Source organism: Canis aureus, chromosome 1 (assembly GCF_053574225.1).
Source record: "Canis aureus isolate CA01 chromosome 1, VMU_Caureus_v.1.0, whole genome shotgun sequence".
NCBI classification, from domain to species: domain Eukaryota; kingdom Metazoa; phylum Chordata; class Mammalia; order Carnivora; family Canidae; genus Canis; species Canis aureus.
In genome coordinates this window covers 59,029,245-59,050,432 of record NC_135611.1, presented here as the reverse complement: position 1 = coordinate 59,050,432, position 21,188 = coordinate 59,029,245, and the positions used below count along the sequence as shown (strand labels likewise).

At 34.0% G+C, this 21,188-nt stretch overlaps 1 protein-coding gene across 2 annotated transcripts in view; it reads left to right on the top strand.

Moving 5' to 3' along the window:
* Window positions 1–21,188, top strand: part of CEP85L (centrosomal protein 85L) — a 147,059-nt gene that overhangs the window by 76,561 nt on the left and 49,310 nt on the right. For both annotated transcript variants that reach the window (XM_077901006.1, XM_077901015.1), the window contains exons 4-5: window positions 8,691–8,812; window positions 17,731–17,848. In XM_077901006.1, the coding sequence (XP_077757132.1) occupies window positions 8,691–8,812; window positions 17,731–17,848 (240 nt within the window). The remainder of the gene's footprint in view (window positions 1–8,690; window positions 8,813–17,730; window positions 17,849–21,188) is intronic.

Sequence of the window (21,188 nt, the reverse complement as noted above, 5' to 3'; positions counted from 1 at the left end):
GTGTTGTTGAGTATCTTTTTTATCGCTGCGTAGCATTATGTTCTATACCTATACTACACTGAAATATTCATTTCTTTGTTGACACATATGGGTCGCCTCAAATTTATGATAAATTCTTTTTACTACTAGTATTGCAGAATAGGATATATATAATTATTTACCTGTAACCATTTTTAGAAAAGTCATCTTTATTGAGATCTTTAATGAACAAAATACACCTTTTTTAAATACGAGGCATAACTAATATACAGTAAAGCTGAACCTTTAAAAATATATAGTTTGTGTTTTGAAAAACGTATATAGTCATGCATCCCATAATCATGTTGTACATTTCTCTCACCCTAGAAAGTTACCTTTTCCCCTTTTGTAGTCAGCACCCAATCCCAGCCCTGACAACCACTGATCTGATTCCTATATAGTGTTGCTATTTCCAGATGTCATATAAATAAAATCAGCCAGTGTATAACCTTTTAAGTATGGCTTCTTTCACTTAGCGTAATGCTTTTGAAATTCATTGATGTTGCACATTATCAAAAAATGTTATCAGTTGTTTCTGTGCTGAGTCATATTGCATTTTTGGGATGTAGAACAGTTTTTGCATCCATTTATCAATTAATGGATTGATACAGTTTCTAGTTTGTGATGATTATTAATACACATTTGTCTACAGGTCTTTGTAGAAAAATGGTTTTACTTCTGTTGGTTAAATACCAAATTCAGTTCCTCATTTATTTAGCTTTGCCCTGTTTTTGAAAACCAGTTGAGCAAGTGAAATAAGTCAGATGAGAAAGACAAATACTGCGTGATGTTCCTTATATGTGTAACCTAAAAAAGCCAAACTCATTGAAACAGACTAGAATGGATGTTATCAGAGACCAAGTGGTGGGGAAGTGAGGAGATGTTGGCCAAAGAGTACAGACTTCCAGTTGTAAGATGAATAAATTCTGGAAATCTGATATACAGCGTGGTGATGATAGTTAATAATACTATATTATGTACTTGAAACTTGCTGGAAGAGTAGATCTTAAATGTTTTCCCCATAGGAGAATAAACATGGTAATCATTTTAGGTGGTGAAGGTGTTGGCTAACTGTAATGTAATCATTTTACAGCATATTTATCAAGTCAGCAGTTGTATCTTAAATCTGTACAATGTTATATATTAGTTATATTTCTATAATCTGGGGGAAGAAAGGCCAATGAGAAGAATTCTTACATCTTCACTCTATGTCAATACTACAGTTTTGCAAGACATTACCATTAGGGATGGTGGGTAAAGTATACATGGGATCTCATTGCATTATTTTTTATAACTGCATGTGAATCTATAACTATCTCAAAAAGTTTAATTAAAAGAAAAGCAAATTGACCAATAAGGTTAGATCTATTTGTGGATCTTTATTCTGTTCCATTGGTTTATCACTCTCATGAATACTGTAGCTTTATATAATAAGTCTTGAAATTGAGTATTGTAAGTTCTTTACATTTCTTCTTTTTTTTTTTAGTTCTTTACATTTCTACAGAAGTTTTGGAATCAGTTTGTCAACTTCTAAAAACACCTGCTGGGATTTTAATTGGGATTGTGTTTAATCTATAAATCAGTGTAGGGGCAATTGGTATATTAATACTGAAATACATCTCTCCCTTAAAAGATTTTTTTTGGCAATTCCTTAGTGATATTTTATAGTCTTAAGTGTACAGATCTTGAATATATATTGTTAAACTTTTATCTATTTCATGTTTTATGGATATAAATTATATTGGAAAATTTAAATTTGCAGTTATATGTTAGCATATAGAATTATGATTATTTTTATGTTGACCTTGAGTTGTTCAGCCTTGCTACAATTACTTATTCTAGTACATTTTTAAAATTAGTCTACTAATGTGGTAAGTTGCATTCCTGGGATAAACCTAAGCCATATTATCTGTCTGTATCTCTGTGTATTTTAATTGATTTTGTTAAAAGCTTTTTTTTTTTATTTATTTATGATAGTTACAGAGAGAGAGGCAGAGACACAGGCAGAGAGAGGGAGAAGCAGGCTCCATGCACCGGGAGCCCGATGTGGGATTCCCGATCCCGGGTCTCCGGGATCACGCCCTGGGCCAAAGGCAGGCGCCAAACCGCTGCGCCACCCAGGGATCCCTGTTAAGAGCTTTTATATTGTGATTACAAGAGATGATGAGCTGTAGTTTTCTTTTAACTACTTTTTTATCTGGCTTTGATATTGGAGTAATATTGATGACCTCATAAGATGAGTTGGGAAATGTTCCCTTTTTTGAGTTTGTGAAGATTGGTGTTAATTCTTTAAATGTTTCATGGAATTCTACAATGAAACTATTTGCCTAGAGATTTTTCAGGAGTCTTTTTTTTTTTTCTTAATTATACATTCAGTTACTCTTCAGTTACAGGGCTAGTTGAATGATCTAATTCATGTTGGATGAATTTTGATAGTTGTACCTTTTGAGATAATACACGTTTCACTGTGTTGTTAAATGTGTATGTGTAGAGTTGCTCCTAATAACTCCCTTCTTGTTCTTTTCATATGTACCGGCTCTGTAGTGATAGCCTCCATTTCATTCCTGATGCTGGTGATTTCTGTTGTGTCTTCCCCCTTTTTCCTTTTTCAGTCTAGCTGGAGCTTTGTCAATTTTATTGATCTTCAGAAAGAATTAGCTTTTTCATCTATTGGTTTTGCCCTATTTGTTTTTCTCTTTTAAACTTAGTGAATTTCTGTTCTTACACTTATATTCTTCTATCTGCTTGCTTTGGGGGGTGTATTTTGTAGTTTCTAAAAGATGGTATTGATTTGAAAGACCTTTCCTCTTTTCTAGTTTAACTGGTATTCTAAATTCTTCTCTTGGTCCTGTGTTAGCTGCATCTCACAAATTCTCATATGTTTTCAATTTCATTCAGTCAAGCTATCTATGTATTATTTAGAAAAGTGTTTTTAAAATAGTGATGCTGTTTTAATGTGAATTTCTGTTTGCTGCAAAGTGTATTGTATTAAATCTTCTTGATTTATAACATGATTTATTATTTGAGCCTTGTTTTGTACCTTTCTCAAAAATTTTTCTTTCACTGTTTTTTCTTAATATTTAGGTGGAAACTACCTGTAAAATTAGTACTTTATTTAATAAGTAGTAGACTCATTTTTGGTAATTGATATTTTCTTAGAAAGTTGTCCATTTCATATGAAGATTTAGATTTATTGATATGCTGTATAAATCACAATACAGTTTAAAGTGTTCTCTGCATAACTAGTTTTAAATATATATAGTCTCATATAGATACTACACATATACATAAGTATATACATACATATATGAGAGGAAGAGATAGTCTCTTTTGTAGCTACTCAACTTTGATGTTGAGAAAGCAGCCATAGATTGTATGTAAGAGAATGAATATGGCTATGTTTCAGTAAAATTTTAGTTATGGACCCTGATTGTTAAATTCTGTGTAATTTTCCTGTATCATAAAATATTTTTCTTTTGATTTTCAGCCATTTAAAATTATAAAACCTATTTCTGGTTTGCATACAAAAAGGTGGTAAACTGGATTTGCCAACCCCTCTTCTACTTAATTTTTCTATTTCAGAAGACATAGTATAAGATCGTCATTGTGATTGTGGATTCATTTGTTCATTTTTTAAAACATTTGGTTTATTTAGTAATCTCTACATTCAGTGTGGAGCTGAAACTTATGACCCCAAGATCACGTCACATATTCCTGCGACTGAGCCAGCTAGGTGCCCTCCTCCATTTATTTTTAATAGTTTTTCTTCATATGAGGTTTACTGTGACTATTTTATCATCTTGGTGAATTTGCTTTTTACCAATATAAAACTTTCTCATTTTTAAATTTTTATATAATTCATCTAAGGATTTTAAAAAATTTAACCATTTTTGGGGTTATGATTTTATGATACCCAAGAATGATATTGCTATTCCTGCTTATATTTTGTTCGTGTTAGTCAGTATTGTGCAAGAGTCTGCAAACCACATTAACTCCTAATCTACAATAAAACAAAACGTTAATTTTTATCTTGGGATTGATTTTTTTCAATAACTTTCAGTGCGAAGGCTTCAAGGCAGTTTTACTTGGTCTTTCTTCTTGCACATTTGTTGATGTTCTAAAGCTAAGATAGTGCTATCCAGAACTGTAAAGTGCATTTGTGTATACTCAAAGTTCCTATTGTGTCATTGTCAGGGAAAAAAGCTGTTTTGGGTACAGTGTGTGGAAACTAATAGTTGATACTAATAAGATTTCATAATTTATCTTCAACTTCTCAAATACATAATTAGAAGATAGTTCTTACCTTATAAATAAAGGGGAGGAAGGATTTAACATGTGCTGACATATTACATTGGCAATTTTTAAAGAAAAACCTCTGAAATGTGGCACCTGGGTAGCTCTGTCAGTTAAGCATCTGCTGTCAGCTCAGGTCGTGATTCTGGGGTCCTGGGATTGAGTCTTGCAAGCCAACCCTCTATCCCCACCCCCACTCAATGGGAAGTCAACTGTTTCTCTCCCTCTACCTCACCCCCTGCTTATGCTCTTTCTTTCTCAAGTAAATCTTTCTTTTAAGGAAAAAAACCCCACAAAAGAATAACCCATGAGAGACTCTAATATGGAAATGTGAAGAACCAATTTGAACATAATCTAATTCCCTTCTTACTCTTCAACCCTTTGTTTTAGAACTTATAAAATGTGTTTTCAGGGTAGATAACAATCCTATGCTATTTCTGTCAGATTCTCTTTCAACCTTGCCAAGACTGAAGTCTGAACTGGTATAGCTTATAACAAAAATAAATTTTCACAGTTGTTCCTTTTCTGTGTATCTTTAGTAAAAGTATTGCATCGTTTATATCGTATGCAAAATCATAAAGGTACTGTGGCTACCTTGCTCTTTGAGACTTTATAATATGATTTAAAAAAATCTTTTAAGAATCTATTTCAAGTTGCATTTTATAACTTTAATATAGATTTATTACATAAATATATGGGCTTATTATAAAAGCCTTAGATGAGAAATGTCTCTGTAATTGCCATTTTTAGTGATAGTCAGATAGAAACAATTTAAAAATTACTTGTAAGCTCACCTGCATCATTGGGTTGTGTATCAGATTTTGTTCTCCTTTTTAAACTCCTTTTTATGAATTAGGAGTTTTTTTTTTTTTAAGATTTTATGTATTTATTCATGGAGACACAGAGAGGTAGGCAGAGGCACACAGGCAGAGGGAGAAACAGGCTCTGTGTAGGAAGCCCGATGTGGGACTCGATCCCAGGACCCCAGGATCACGCCCTGAGCCAAAGGCAGACCGTCAACTGCTGAGCCACCCAGGTATCTCAGGGTTGAAGTTTAGTAAGGAAGACTATCATACTGCTGATTTGGTAATTCTTTATATATTACCTTTTTTTAAAAAACTGAGATATAATTGACATTTAACATTATATTAGTTTCAGGTGTATAACATAATGACTTAGTATTTGTATATGCTGTGAAATGATCACCACTATGTCTAGCTACCATCTGTCACCATATGAGATTGCAAAAAATTTTTTCTTAGAATGGGAACTTGTAATATTTATCTCAGCACCTTTTAAATATTATTGCATCTTAATTATAGGGGAAGACTCTCTTTTCTTCATTTTCTTTATTCCTATTTGCTCAGTTTCATAGCTCAATTTTGACTTATTTTGTTTCCCAAAGAGTTTATTTAGATCAAGGGAGCTACAAATCAGAAGAATAAATTTTCATACTTTGTTTTATGTATACTCATAGAAGTATCTGGCAGGTACCTGTAGCAGTCCATTCTGCCAAAGATTCAAGTGCTATAAACCAAGTGGTATTATAGTTATTTGCTTTTCTCTTGCAAACCTATTTTTTTCTTTCTCTTTCCTCTGTCTTTTCTTGATGCCAGTGAGTGTTTCAAAATAAGAAAAGGCTTCTCCTTAGAAAGTTGTCAGCCCTGGGGAAATTCTTTAGCAGATGACTTATAAAGAGTAGAATAGTTAATGTCTTCTTTATAAGATCATCATCTGTTGCCTGGGCACTTTTTGTTGTTGTTGTTGTTGTTGACTTTTTTGAGCTGTGGGCACTTGGCTTACTGAAATAGGCACAAGATACAGGAGGTAAAACATAGCTTCATATATTATGGCATTAGTCATTACCACATGATGTGTGGTAATCAGAAATGGAAGAACCTTTTTTAGATCTTTGGAAGAGGAAACTATAGATCCTTAAGGTACCAGAGAAATTTTTTGGTTAGGTATGAGAACAATATACAAAAACCAGTATTTAAAAGATTTTTCAACTGATATCAGGATATCGATCAATGTATAACTCAGTATATATTGAGCTGTATAATCACTTTTAGTCACCAAATAAATGAAATATTTAGTGTTGTAAATTATAGCACAAATGGTTTACCAAATCATTCTGATAATTTCTAAATCTTATATTGAGTTTTGGAATTGTTGATATGGTCTTTTATTTTGCTTAGCTTTTACTAATTTTAATGAATTCCTACTTGAGCTATAACTTGACAAAATAAATTTCATCTAGTCACTTATCCACTAAATTGATAGTCATTAAGTAGCATGGACTTGCGGTAAGTAGAGACTTTTTCATAATACCATCAATATTGTTTATGGTGCTGAATCCTATCTCAGTTCCTAAGAGTAGTTACTTTCAAAAAATTTTTTCAGCTCTTGTGATATGAAATGTTCTGAATACCTTATTTAGGCCATAGTAGAAGCGGTGTAACAATGTGGAACTTAAGAGCACATGCTCTTTTGTCGAGGTGCTGAGGTTTAAATCCTTGTACTGCCAACTAAATATAAGCTGATAGGTAGTGTTGAGATGGGAAAATTTTGGAAGATTGACTAGTGCAGTGCAGGGAACCAAGCAATCAGAAAGGATGCCATTTATGGATGGAGCATCTTGAAAGCCCCTTTTAATGCCAAGAACTCTGTTGGATAGTGGAGAGGAGCTTCAGGAGGTTTGGGGATCAGTAGTTATCAACCACAGTAAAAACACTCTTGTACTATAGCAACTAACATATCTGTGCTAGGGCATACGGCTGAATGTCAGGTTGGGTTGTAATGTAGGCAAAGGAAAGAATAAAATTCAGAGACAGGATTTCTGACTAACTTGCCCCTATAACACTATGTCATTTAGTGTTAATCTATTTGCCCCTATGGTAAAGTTATATATCCTCTTATCTCTTGTTTTCTATTTTTCCTACTCTGTTCATCTTGTTTTGTCTGTCTTCTGCCTGAAACATCCTATCCTTGTATTAGTTGAAAATCATCTTAGAGGATTAATCCAGGACTAGTTGATGTCATAAAATTAGTAGTTTATTCAGAAGTAGGTCTTACCAGTAGCATCTTTGGAAAACAAAGGATAAAAATATCACTGCACATTGGAATCTTCCTAAGTTGCTTTGGAGTGTTCTGTAGGATTACTTAGCTTGCCAAGGAATTCATGTTCCTACTTGATTTACCAATTGTATTAGTTTCCTGCAGCCGCCATAACAAAGGATACAACTGGGTAGCTTACACAGCAAAAATTTATTGTCTCACAGTTTTGGAAGTTAGAAGTTCAGAATCAGCATGTTGGCTAAGTTGGTTCCTTCTGAGGGCAAGGAAGAAGAATCTGTTTCAGGTGGTTTCTGGTGGTTTGGGGGCAATCTTTTGTGTTGCTCGGTGTGTAGATGCATCACCACCATCTCTGCTTTCATCTTCAGATGTTTTTCTTTCTTTATTTCTTTACATAGTCTTCCTCTGCACATATTTGTGTTCAAATCTCCTCTTTACATAGGACACCAGTCATTTTGGATTAGGGTCTACCTCAATGACTTCATCTTAACTTGACTATATCTGTGTAAAGACCCTATTCCCAAAGAAGATTAAATTCTGAGGTACCTGGGGGTTAGACTTCAGCATATCTTTTTGAGGAGACACAATTCAATCTATGACTACTAGTATATTAAGGTTTTCTTTTTTGTTTGTTGTAGTCATACGAATTTGAAGAAATCTGCCATATTGGTTATTATCAGTGTTGAATTCATTGTAAATATTTGAAATTTCTTAAATTCTAAGCAGGTTTTTTCTAAATTATGTAATTTACACTGGAGGCCAGTAATCACCCATCCAGATTATACTTTGTTAAAGTCATATTGGGTATAAATGTGTTGACTATTTTGTAAAAATATTTTTGCTTTTGAAATTTTAATATAAGTAAATGTGATGTGATGGATGACAATTTGAAGCCTGCATACTACAGGAACTATTTTTATTTTCTTGTGGAAACCTTTCCTGTGATGTTTGTCTAGTCTAACTATGGTACATTTCCTTCTTCCTTAGGCAGTGAGTGGTTAATCTCTTATTTCCAGAAAGCTTCCACAAGATAATGAGAATAATATCTTATTTATAGTATTACAATAAGCCAGATTAAATATTCTGTTGTCACCAGTTCATAGACTTGTACTTTTACTTCAGAACTTCCTTGAAATTCTTCAAGTTATGTTGTATTCACAAGTGTGATTTCAGATAGTCTTTTAAAAAAATTAAAGGGAAAATTCTCTTTTTAAAATGAGAAGCATTGAGAAAATATTAGATGATACTTAAATATTCCCTTTAGACACTTTTAGTATACTAATAGTGTAAATATATTTGTGCAGGTTTTGTCCGGATCGTCTCGTCAAAGTTATTCACCTTCTGGCTATCAGGATTTCAGTAAGTGGGAATCAGTGCTGAAAATAAAAGAAGGACTGCTAAGGCAGAAAGAAATTGTAATTGATCGGTGAGTCTTTTTTTAAGTACTAAATATTTCAGACATACAGAAAATGTAGATTACTAAAACAACCTTTGTATCCATTACTTAGAGTTTAAGAAATCAAATCTTACAAATATATTGATGTCTCATGTCTGTCCCTCCCTCAGCCTACCCTAGTTAAGAACCTTTGTGAGAACTGAGGACTGGTCTGTTGGTCTTTCTGTTTTCTACCACCCTCCCATTTACATTAGAGTAACCCATTTGGAAACTCCAGTCTTTTTTATACATGTAGAAAGTTAGCTGCAATGCCAATGAGCTATCAAGGCTATAAACTGTATCTTTGTGTTTTAAACTTAGAAACTATCAAATTGGAAAGCTACTTTAAAGTGCTAATATTTTAACTAATGTATGTTATGTTAGATCTGAAGAAGAAAAAAAAATTTAAAAAAAAATCTGAAGACACAAAAGCTATCAAAATCAGGGATGTTTAAAATTAAATGACTTACAGATAAGCATTTGAGAAATTTGGGGGGACGGTCCAAAAATTTTGCATTTTTGAGTACTAAAGCTCTGAAAAACAAGTTTTTATACTTAATAGAGTCTCCTGATTATTTTGAGCAATAATTGTTAATATTAATTATATTATTCTGGATGTATGTTCTACATAATTTATGTATACTTTGGAGTCAACTTGTGTACCATGGTGATGGGGGAAATCATTTGAGGAGGCTTTTTTTTTTTTTTCTGCTAGTTACTGCTTATTTTCATGTGCTTATTTGAGATTAAAGTAGTAGACATTTTAGCCTTAAAATTAAATCCGAGTTGAAACCACTAAATATATTTAATAGTCAAAATTTCAAAAGATTTCACTTAGAAATTTACCAGTATTAAGCAGAACCTACTGGAGTATAAACTAGAGTACAAACATCTGAACTTTTTCTTCTCTGCTGTGTTCCCAGCATCTTGAACAGAGCCTGGCACAGTATATGCTTAATGCTTGATACTTGGTGAGGCAGAAGAGAAGGACTTGATAGACAAGTTAGCCAGAGTAAAAAAGCCATTTTGATTTTAGGCTGACCCTTAACCTAAAAATCAGCAAGCCATAAAAGAATCACAGGACCTAACTCAGGAAATACCACAAACAATTCATCTATGATAGTTAGAAATGCATATAATTACAAACATAATCTATTGAAAATATATATTTCCCAACTTTTTATACTATAGAAGGATACTAAGGAAATAATCCAGAAATAATTCAGATTTCTCAGTTTTGCAGTTCTTTATGCAGTCTCATTCACCTCTGCAGTGCCCTTCTTATAGCTAGTTTTAGAGTATGAGGATTTAATGAATGAATGCATGTAAAAGCCCTAATACTGCCTCATGCATGGGTGCCATTAGCAAATAGTAGCCACATATATGTGATTTGTAAATAACGGTTGTTTCTGTAGAGCTTGTCTCTCCTTAGCAGACTCCAGACCCCCTCACAGAAGAGAATGTTTCTTGACATTTCATTACTCATAATAGGTCTTCACCAGCATTCATTCAGGAGAAAAAGCTTCATTTTAATGGCAAAGAGGTTAAGGTTGCTGGTTAACCTATGCTGTTACTGATACTGGTAGTTTAATGGTCTGCACTTTGTAGTTAGCTTTTGCTGCTGGATTGGTCAGATAGAATTTAGAAGTAAGTCAATGCACTTGAGACTGATCCAGAGAGGAAACCCTTACACCTTCTGCAATGACATAGGGAGTTAATGTGATTAGTAAATGACACTGGCAGTGTAGAGGGGAATTCTCATTTTGTTATTACTTGCAATGTGCAGTATATATATTTATTTAATTGTGTGTGAAAGTAAAATCATATTGTAATTGTACTAGTAAGCTTTTAAAATCAGTAATGCGTTCTTTGGTATAGTGTGGATGCTTTTTTATTGAATTCATAATGTCCTTCTAATTCATCTGCTAAGATTTATGATCAGATTTCTCAAAGCAAAGCTAAGATGTACACACTATAGTTATTAAAATTATTGAAACTCTGGCTTTACAAATTTGATTGGTTAACATGAGATTTTGTTCATTTTTCTTTGAGAGGGACCCCATAATGCAAGAGTAGTTATTTTCTATCACTGGTATTGAAGTGAGATTTGATTATTTTTATCAGCTAATTTGAGCATTTAGATACAGTTTTAATAGTTCATTTCTATCTAAGTTATTTTGATTGTTTATAACTAGGCACATAGTATTTTAGAATTAATTTCTAAATCCACAATTGACTATTGAACAATGTGTCGGTTAGGGATCTCAACCTCTTGCGCAGTTGAAAATCCATGTGTAATTATTGATTTCCCAGAACTAACATACTAATGACCTGGAGCCCTACTGATAACATAAACAGTCGATCAGTGCATGTATTGTATGTTTTATGTATGATATATTGTACTCTTATAACAATCTAGAGAAAAGAAAATGTTATTAAAATCCTAAGGAAGAAAAATACATTTAACAGTATTCTGTATTTATTGAAAAAAATCTGCATTTAAGTGAATCTGTGCAGTTCAAACTCATGTTGTTCCAAGAATCACGTGTATTCTGTTTCAGTCCCACCTACTGCACTGTAATTCAGTTCTGACCCTACATGCCCTGAGTTAGCATCAGACTCCACAGCTTTAAGGGCATATAGCCCCTAACAAAACTGTGTAATTTCAGATACCAGTTTGAAGGTGGCTTCCCCAGGCCACTCACACTTCTAACCAACTGCCTACAAATCTAGCTGGTTCCCAGAATTTTTATTGGAGTTTCATTGTGTAGACATGATTGATCAAATCACTGGCCACATGATTGAACTCAGTCTCCAGCCTCCTCTGTGTCTCAACCATGGAGGTTGCACTGGCTCAGGTTCACAACCTTCTAGTTAAATGGTTGGCTTTCTGGTGAACAGTCCCCATCTTAAAGCTATTATCAAGGGGCCATGAGTTACTTCATTAGGATAAATGCACGTGTTTCAGGGGCTCATGAATAACACACCACACCACACGGCAAGGATTCAGTCTCCTTCCCAGGAATCAAGAACAAAGGCTCTTTCTCTATTATTGATTCTTCCTTATTTACAAAACCTTAAGATTCGTAGATAAATGCATAAGAATCCTTTTAATATACATTGGGAGTATTTTCAAGCTAATACACTTAGCTTTGTTTGGCAGGGCCACCTTTGGAGAAATTGAAAATTCTGACTAGTTCAAGAAAAATTAATACAATCATCCTCTTTCCATCAAATTAAAAAATACTAACAGAGTGTATTTAGAAGTACATTTCAAAATTAAAGCCCAGGGCCATATTTACTATTGTCCCAACATGTGTGAAAGCTGATTTTGGAAGCTAAGGGTGAGGAGACAGCTTCTTCAAAACTGTTTTATCCCTTGTTTATAGTACTATAAGTAGTTCGAAAATGTGAATAATATCCCTTAAGTGAATAGGAGATAAATATCCACATGGTTGTTAAGTTTTTCCTTTTGTGTGCCCTCTATTGAAACAGGTTGGGAAAAAGGAAATGCATGGAAAATTAAAAGAATAAAATCTCATTGGTCTTTGTTTTCCTATTCCAGACCTTTAGTCACCTGTACCTTTATTTCAGCCCCTCTCTCTTTTTAATATGGTAATGAATGCGGGGTGTCTCTTTGATAATCATTTCTGATAAATTATTTAAGATGGCCATTGAGCATAATTCATTTGGTGGTAGTATCCATAATAGCTTTAAAAGCTATTAATTATTTTAAAACTCACAGTAGAAACTTTCCAGAAACCAAATTTAATTAGAAAAGGAAAGGAACCCTCTCAAAAGGAATCTGCTCTAAACCTGTCTCTAAAGATACGTGCTTTTTCATTTTTGTATTTTCTCAGCTAGAGATTGAATTTGTACATACTCTTATTTGCTCCCTGGATCCGGGACGGGATCACTGCAGGTCTAGCTGGGTCCAGTATTTCCTTGAGTAACATAGTTGCTGTAGCAGCTCCTTGATTTTTCAGTTTTGACTTAATTTTTTTAAACCTGTTTTCTGATTTATAGAGGCCATATTTACTAGGTATTTGACCTGATTCCTTTCTTGAGTTGTAGTGGCAGTCTTCATTCTGGTCAGGATCTCACCATCTGTTTAATTCACTTCCCAGGCAAAAGGGATGACTGGGACTTGGTGGGTACCCAGAAGCATCTCCTGCTCTCACCTTTTTAAATTTTTTTAAATTGTGATGAAAACCATCACATAACATGAAATGTATCCTTTTAACACATCTTGTATGCAGGACAGTTTTAGCTTTATGCATAGTTTTTTACAGTAGATCTCCAGAACTTTTGCAATTTGCATGACTGAAACTCTGTACCCAGTCAGTAAGAACTGCTTGTTTTCCCCTCCCTCCACCCCATGGAGACCATCATTTTCTACTTTCTGCTTCTCTAAGTTTGATCGCTTTTTTTTCTTTTTTTCCCTTTTGGTATTGTAGGGGAAGAAAAAGTCAGCTCTTTAGAGTTCCTTTGCTGGATCTGGAAATTAAACTGACACAGATTAACAGTAGAAAAGCATACAAATTTATTTAATACAAGTTTTAGGTGACTCAGGAGCCTTTATATGGAAGTGAAGACCCAAAGTGACAGATTTGATTATTTTATGCTAGCTTAGTTGAAGAATGAACAGTCATGGAGGAATGTGATAGGTTAAGGAGTATGAGGTAATTGTATAGTAAACTAGGGGAAATTTAGCAAAGCTTGCTTGGTCGGATTTTTCTTTGTGTCCTTTAATCTTCAGAGATGGGGATGTACCTTTCTTTTGGGTTTAGAGAGGGCACACACACACACACACACACACACACACCCCTTGAGATTTTTGTGATCTGTTTATAGAAGAAGGGCAGGGGTGGGGAGGAGGTCTGAGTGATCTTTCTGCTTTTGCTATTTTCTTAAACTCCTTTGGCTTAAAACATTCAGTATGCCAAGATGCCACATTTTGGGTTAGCATTGTCCTAAACCCCATCAAATTTTCATATAAGTGGAATCATGTAGTATTTGTCCCTTTATGACTGCTTACTGCACCTAGTGTAATGTCTTTAGGGTTCATCCATGTGGTCGCATATGATAGAATTTTCTTGTTTTTTTTTTAGACTAAGTAATAGTCCATTGTTTGTGTGGGTCTATGTGTCATATATCTTTATCCATTTATCTGTAGATAAACATTTAGATTGTTTTCATCTCTTGTCTACTGTGAATATCACCTTTGTTGGTAGAAGATATTTTTGGCTGATATATAATTCCTGATTGGCAGTTATTTTCTTTCAGCACTTTCAAGATATTATTCCATTGTCTCTGGTTTCTCTTAAGAAGTCATCCCACAAGTCTTATTACTGACAGATTGAATGTACTCTTTATTATTTTTTTTGGATTTAATCATTTTTTCCATTTGTTCTCAGCAGTTTTACTATAACGTGCCTATTGTGGTTTTCATCATATTTGGTATTCTTGGAGATTGAAGTAGTTCTTGATCCCAGTTTCATGTTTTTCATCAATCTTGGAAAATTCTTGGTCTTCATCTCTTCAAATATTATATTTCTTTCTGTTTCTGCTAGGACTGCTAATATAATATGTTAGATTCTATCACTATTTCTCATGTCTTTTTCTTCTTTTATTAAGAGAAGTGAAGGAAAGTAGGAAGGACAGTGACTTAAATGTTTAACTTAAGAAGACCAGTTAAAGGAATAGTTAAACATGAAAGAGAACAAAGGAAATACTAAAAATAAGAGCAGAAATTAATCAAATGGATAAATTGCTAGTTCTCCTAATTAAGGGAAAAAGAGAAAGACTCAAAATAATTAGGAGTAAAAAGTAATATAATTATATAGAGAAAGTTTAAATCATTGTCATAAACTAGTATCAATAAATATGAAAACATAAAAGAAAATGAATTTTAAAAGAATACCAATTGACTCAAAAAAGAAATAGAAAACTTACATAAACCAATAGTGTTCAAGAAATGTAATCAGATGGCGTTAACTAGACTTATTGAGGCGATCATTCCACAATATATACACATCAGTATGTTATACACAGTCATTGTTATACACCTGAAACTAGCATGGTATTACATGTCAATTTTGCTTAACAAAAGAAATATAGTCAGCAATTACAGTTTTAGACCCAAATGATTTTAGAATTAAGATTTGCAGAACTATGTCATCATATTTAAAGTGTGTTTTTTCGGTCAGTAGCATATAGTTGAATCTTTCTCTTTATCCATTCTGACAGTGTTCACTTTTTAATTGTTATTTTAGATCATTTACAGTTTGTAATTATTGATATGGTCGAGTTTAAATCTCCGTTCTTGCTATGTGTTTTCTAATTGTCCCATCTGTTTTTGGTTCCCCCTTTCTTTCTCTTGAATTAGTTGAGTCTTTTTAAAAATAATTCCCTTTACATCCTTTGTTGGCTATTAGCTATAACACTTTGTTATTATAGTAGTTGCTGTAGCGTTTATAATATACATCTTTAAAGTGCAGTGGTCTACCCTGAAGCAGTGCTATACTGTTTCATGTACAACATAAGAATCTTATGAAAATATACTTCCATTTTTCCTCTTTCTGTCTGTGAGCTATTTTGTCATACATTTCACTTCTAGAAAGACTATAAAACCCACAGTACATTGTGCCTTTGTTGGTTTGTTTGCCTTACACAATCTATTAAATTTTTTAAAGATTTACCTAGTAAGAACAGTAATATATTTGCCCATGTAGTTAGTTAACATTTTTGGTGCTCTTCTTTCTTTTGTATAGATCGGGTTTTCATTCCATGTTGTTTTCCTTTGGTTGGAGATGTTCCTTTGTTTCTTATACTTGAAGTCTGCTGTGATAGATTCTTTCAGCCTTTAAGTTTTCAAAATCTGTTTCACTTCTATCTTTGATATTTTCATTGGGTGAAGAATTCTAGGCTGATTGTTTTTATTTTGCTTTAAATTTACCTTGGGTAAAAAATTCTCTAGCTTGAAAGCTTCAGTCCCTCCTTCCACTTTTTTAGAGATTCTAATTGCATGTTTTTATTGCTCTGTCTTCAAATTTCCTAATCTTCTCCTGCAAATTGTGACCTGCTTTTAATCCCATTAAGGATAATATGTATGTTTTCTAAGTCTTAATATAATCAGTCTTTCAGTTTTTTGAACATATGAAAATAATTAAACTACCCAATATAGTGTCTTTGTCTATTCTATCATCTGTTCTGGTTCACTTTCAATTTATTGGTTTTTCCTCTTAGGTTATATTTTCCTACTTCTTTGCATGACTAGTAATTTTTGATCAAGTATCAGACTTCATGAATTTTAACTTTTTTTGGATATCACGTATTTTGTATTCCTGAAATCATGCCCTATGAATTAGGAAGTTTTCCACGGTAGCATTTGAAAACAGGCAGGATTCTAGGCCCATACAAGCCCCAGGTACTGTCGCTTTAATCTTTTTGGTTGACCATCACGTATCTCTCCCCCACTCCCCACATATGCATGCTAAGTAGTTTCCTCATGTGTTTATTCGTTAGTACTCAGTGGAATATTCAGGGTGACTTTGCTTAAGTTGTCTTGGTTTTTCTAGTATCCCAGCTTTGTCTTTTCAGCTCAGAGAGAGCTCTTTACCTGAAGCAGTAGGCTCTGGCAGTCATAGAGCTCACCTCATTTGTTGCCCATCTCCCAGAAGTCACTGTTCCATTAAGAGTAACTGTGCACAGTGTCTTGAGAGTTAGAGGTCAGTGCCTGTAACCCCCACATTGCTCAAGTCAACTGTATAAAGGATACATAAACACAGAAATAAAGTAACTTGATTAAAGTAAGCAGTAAGCTGCTGAGCAAAGATTTGAACTTCATGGTATCTGTTTCTAACATGAAGTTATGTTAAGGTGAAATAAATGTCTGAGCTATCCAAGGATCCAAATTTGTCACCAAATTCTCCATCATTGGTGATGGTTATGTGTAGACTGTGTAACCTAGGATTTTGTTGAGAAGATGTAGGATAGAACATCAGTTGGGCTAAACAATATGAGAATACCTTTCATCCATGACAATGAGATTCTTAGAGTGTCAGTGGATATTTAACTGTTAAACAGAATTTGTATGAATAAAAATAATGGATTTTAAGGTAAAGGCATTCCAAACTGAGGACATAACATTTATTATATCAGGTAACAAGAAAGAAAGCAAAACACATCTTTGCTATTATCTAAGAAGAGTAATCTTTTTTTTAAATTTTTTAAAAAATTTTTATTTATTTATGATAGTCACACAGAGAGAGAGAGAGAGAGAGAGAGAGAGAGAGAGAGGCAGAGACATAGGCAGAGGGAGAAGCAGGCTCCATGAACCGGGAGCCCGACGTGGGATTTGATCCCGGGTCTCCAGGACCACACCCCAGGCCAAAGGCAGGCGCTAAACTGCTGCGCCACCCAGGGATCCCTAAGAAGAGTAATCTACAAAAAATATTATATTTTATAAAATGCCAGAAGTACTCAACAGTATAAGTAAACTTTTTTTGTGTTCCATATAACTCATGTTTCTGTGATTTTTATTTTTTTATTTATTTAAATTTTTTTTAACTTTATTTATTTATTCATGAGAGACACAGAGAGAGAGAGAGAGGTAGAGAGAGGCAGAGACACAGGCAGAGAGAGAAGCAGGCTCCATGCCTGGAGCCTGACATGGGACTTGATACCGCGTCCCAGGATCAGGCCCTGGACTGAAGGCGGCACTAAACTGCTGAGCCACCTGGGCTGCCCAAGGTTCTGTGATTTTAACAAATTCCCTATTAAGAGTGTCAAAGTTGATAATACTTTTAACTTTTACATCAAATTATTAGAATAGTTAAAATTCTGTTTTCAACAGTCTCTTAGAAAAGCATATTCTTTACAATGTCACCTCAATTTATGTTTTGCAGGCAGAAGCAACAAATTACTCACCTACACGAGAGGATAAGGGATAATGAATTACGGGCACAACATGCCATGTTAGGACATTATGTAAACTGTGAAGATTCTTATGTGGCTGGTTTGCAGGTAAGAGAGATTTTTGTAGTTGTTATTTTATTAATACAGCATGTGTTAATTATATAATTAGCTGTAAGATTAGGACGCATTTTTAATTCATTCACATGGTTCATATTCATATATATATAAAATAAAAGATGTCCAAGAACTGTCTTCCAGACATCCCGTTCACATCCCATCCCCACACACATACAGAAATTACTGTTATCAGTTTCTAGTGTATCCTTCCAGAACTGACGTATATCACTAACAGATATAAATGTGTTTTATTCCCGTATCTTCACAAAATGTATCAAAATACATACATTACCCAGCACCTTGCTTTTTTCCTTTATAGTACATAAAATTATTTAAAATACAAGGATTCAAAAAGCAGAAACAGGCTCATCAGTACAGAGAACAAACTGATAGATGCCTGGGGAATGGGCAGAAAGGGTGAAGGGGAGGAGGAGGTCCAGCTCTCCTCTTACGGAGTGAATAACTCATGGGAGATCAAAGGTACAGGATAGGGAATGTAGTCAGTGATACTGTATTAGTGTTGTGTGATGACGGATGGCAGCTGCACTGGTGGTGAGCATAGCATAACATACAGACTTGTTGAATCACTATGTGTACCCCTGAAACTAATGTAATGTGTCAACTGTACTTCAGTCTTTAAAATGCAGTGATTATTTCTACATCTTTACAAAGATAGCCTCCCTTTCTTCTGCTTTAATAGCTGATTGATTTCCCATTTTATGGAGATAACATAATTTATTCATCTTGTCCCTACTAATCAGACTTTGGGTTATTTCTACTTTGGAGCTACTATAAATAATGTGAAGAATAACCTTCTATGAGCACTGTTTTGCTCATATACAAATATTTTTGTAAGTTAAATTCTCAAGTGAAATTTACAGGTGTATGAGTTGGTAATTTTTATTGAAATTATCAAATTGTTTTTGTGTTATCGGATTGTGAAGATTTTTGCCTTTCTCTGGTAGATTTGTATATAGGGTAGGGTGGGGGAGTTCTCTCCATGATTTTTTTAAAAAATAAAAATTGTGTAAAATATGTATAACATAAAATCTACCATCTTAACCATTTTTTTTCATCTGAACTCTTTTTGAGTATACAGTTTAGTGGTGTCAAATACATTTATAATATTGTGCAACTGTCACCACCATCCATTTTCATACCTCTGTATGTCTTATAAAACTAAAACTTTGTGTCCATTAAACAATAACTCCTCACTTGCCTCTGCAACCCCTTGGCAACTGCTGTTGTACTTTTATTCTCTATGATTTTTATTACTCTAAGTATCTCATATTAAAAAAAAATTGTACAAGGGGATCCCTGGGTGGCTCAGCGGTTTGACGCCTGCCTTTGGCCCAGGGTGTGATCCTGGGGTCCCGGGATCGAGTCCCACGTCGGGCTCCCGGTGTGGGGCCTGCTTCTCCCTCTGCCTGTGTGTCTCTGCCTCTCTCCCCCTCTCTATGTCTATCATGAATAAATAAATAAAATCTTTTTAAAAATTGTACAGTATTTGTCTTTTTGTGACTGACTTATTTCACTTAGCATGGTTTCCTCAAGGTTCATCCATGCTGTAGCATGTGTCAGAATGTCCTTCTTTTTTAAGGCTGATATATTCCATTATGTGTGTATACATTTTGTTTTATCCATTCATCTGTTGACACTTTGTTTGCTTCCACATTAAACAAATATTTTGTTTATTTATTTGAGAGACAGAGAGCAAGAGCGGAGGGAAGGGCAGAGGGAGAAACAGAAGCATACTCCCTGTTGGATGGGGAGCCCAATGCAGGGCCAGTCCCAGGACTCTGAGATCATGACCTGAGCTGAAGGCAGGCAGGTACCTAACCGACTAAGCCACCCAGGTGCCCCTGTTTGCTTCCTCATTAGCTATCATGAATAATGCTCCTATGAACTTTTTATATTTATTTGAATATGGGTGTATAAACATCTCCTGCAGACCCTGCTTTCAATTCTCTAGAGTATATATCCAGAAGTGGAATTGCTGGATCATATAGTAATTGAATTTTTAATTTTTTGAGGAAGCACCATACTGTTTTTTTCCACAGTGGCTGTAACATTTTGGATTTCCATCAATAGTATACAAGGGTTCTAGTTTTTCCACATTGTCACCAACCCTTATTACTTTTGATTTTTGATAGTAGCCACCCCAATGGATTTGAGGTGGAATCTATCTCATTGTAGTTTTGGTTTGCATTTCCTTAATGATTAGTGATAAGAGCATCCTTTTATGGTTTATTGGCTATTTGTATATCTACTTAAGAAAATGTTCACGTCTTTTGCCTATTTTTGAATTGGTTTGTTTTTGTCATTATTGAGTTTTTAAAGCTTTTTTATGTATTCTAGATATTAACCCTTTATCAAATATATGATTTGCAAATATTTTTTCCTATTCTGTTTATTGACTATTTTCTCTGTTGGTGGTGTCATTTTTTCATGTACAAAATTTTTATTTCTTCAAGTCGTTTGTTTACTCTTTTATTGCCTGTGCCTTTGGTGTCAGTATCCAAGAACTCATTGCCAAATTCATTGTCATGAAGCTTTTGCCACATGTTTTCTTCTAGGAGTTTTATAGTTTTAGGTCTTATGTTCAGGTCTTTGATCTGTTTTGAATTAATTTTTGCATATGTTATCAGATAAAGATTCAGCATCATTCTTTTGCATGTGGATAATCCTGTTTTCCCAGCACCATTTGTTGAAAAGACTTCCATACTGAATGGTCTTGGCATCTGGTAAAAATCATATGATTTTTACATATATATGTCTTTTGTTATCTTGTACCACACTGTTTTGATTACTGTGGCTTTTATATTAAGTTTTGAAATCCAAAAGTGTGAGTCCCCCAGTTTTGTTCTTTAAGATTGTGTAAGTTATTTGTGGTCCTTTGAGATTCTATATGAGTTTTAGGGTTTTTGAAATTTAGGGTTTTTCTCTTTCTGAAAAAGGATTGTGATTTTGATAGGGATTACATTGAACCTGTAGATCACTTTGAATAGTATTAACATCCTAACAATATTAAACTTTCCAATCCATGAACACGGGATGTGGTTCTATTAATTTATGTCTTCAGTTTTCTTTCAGCAGTGTTTAGTAGTTATTACACAAGGCTTTTACCTCCTTGGTTAATTGCTAGTATTTTACTCTTTTTGTACTGTTGTTAAATAGGATTGTTTTCATAATTTCCTTTTCAGGTTGTTCATTGAGTGCATAGAAATGCAACAAATTTTTGTGTGTTGACTTTGTATCCTAATACTTTGTTGAATTCATTTAATAGCTCTAACAGGCTTTTTGTGGAATTTTTAGGATTTTCTACATATAA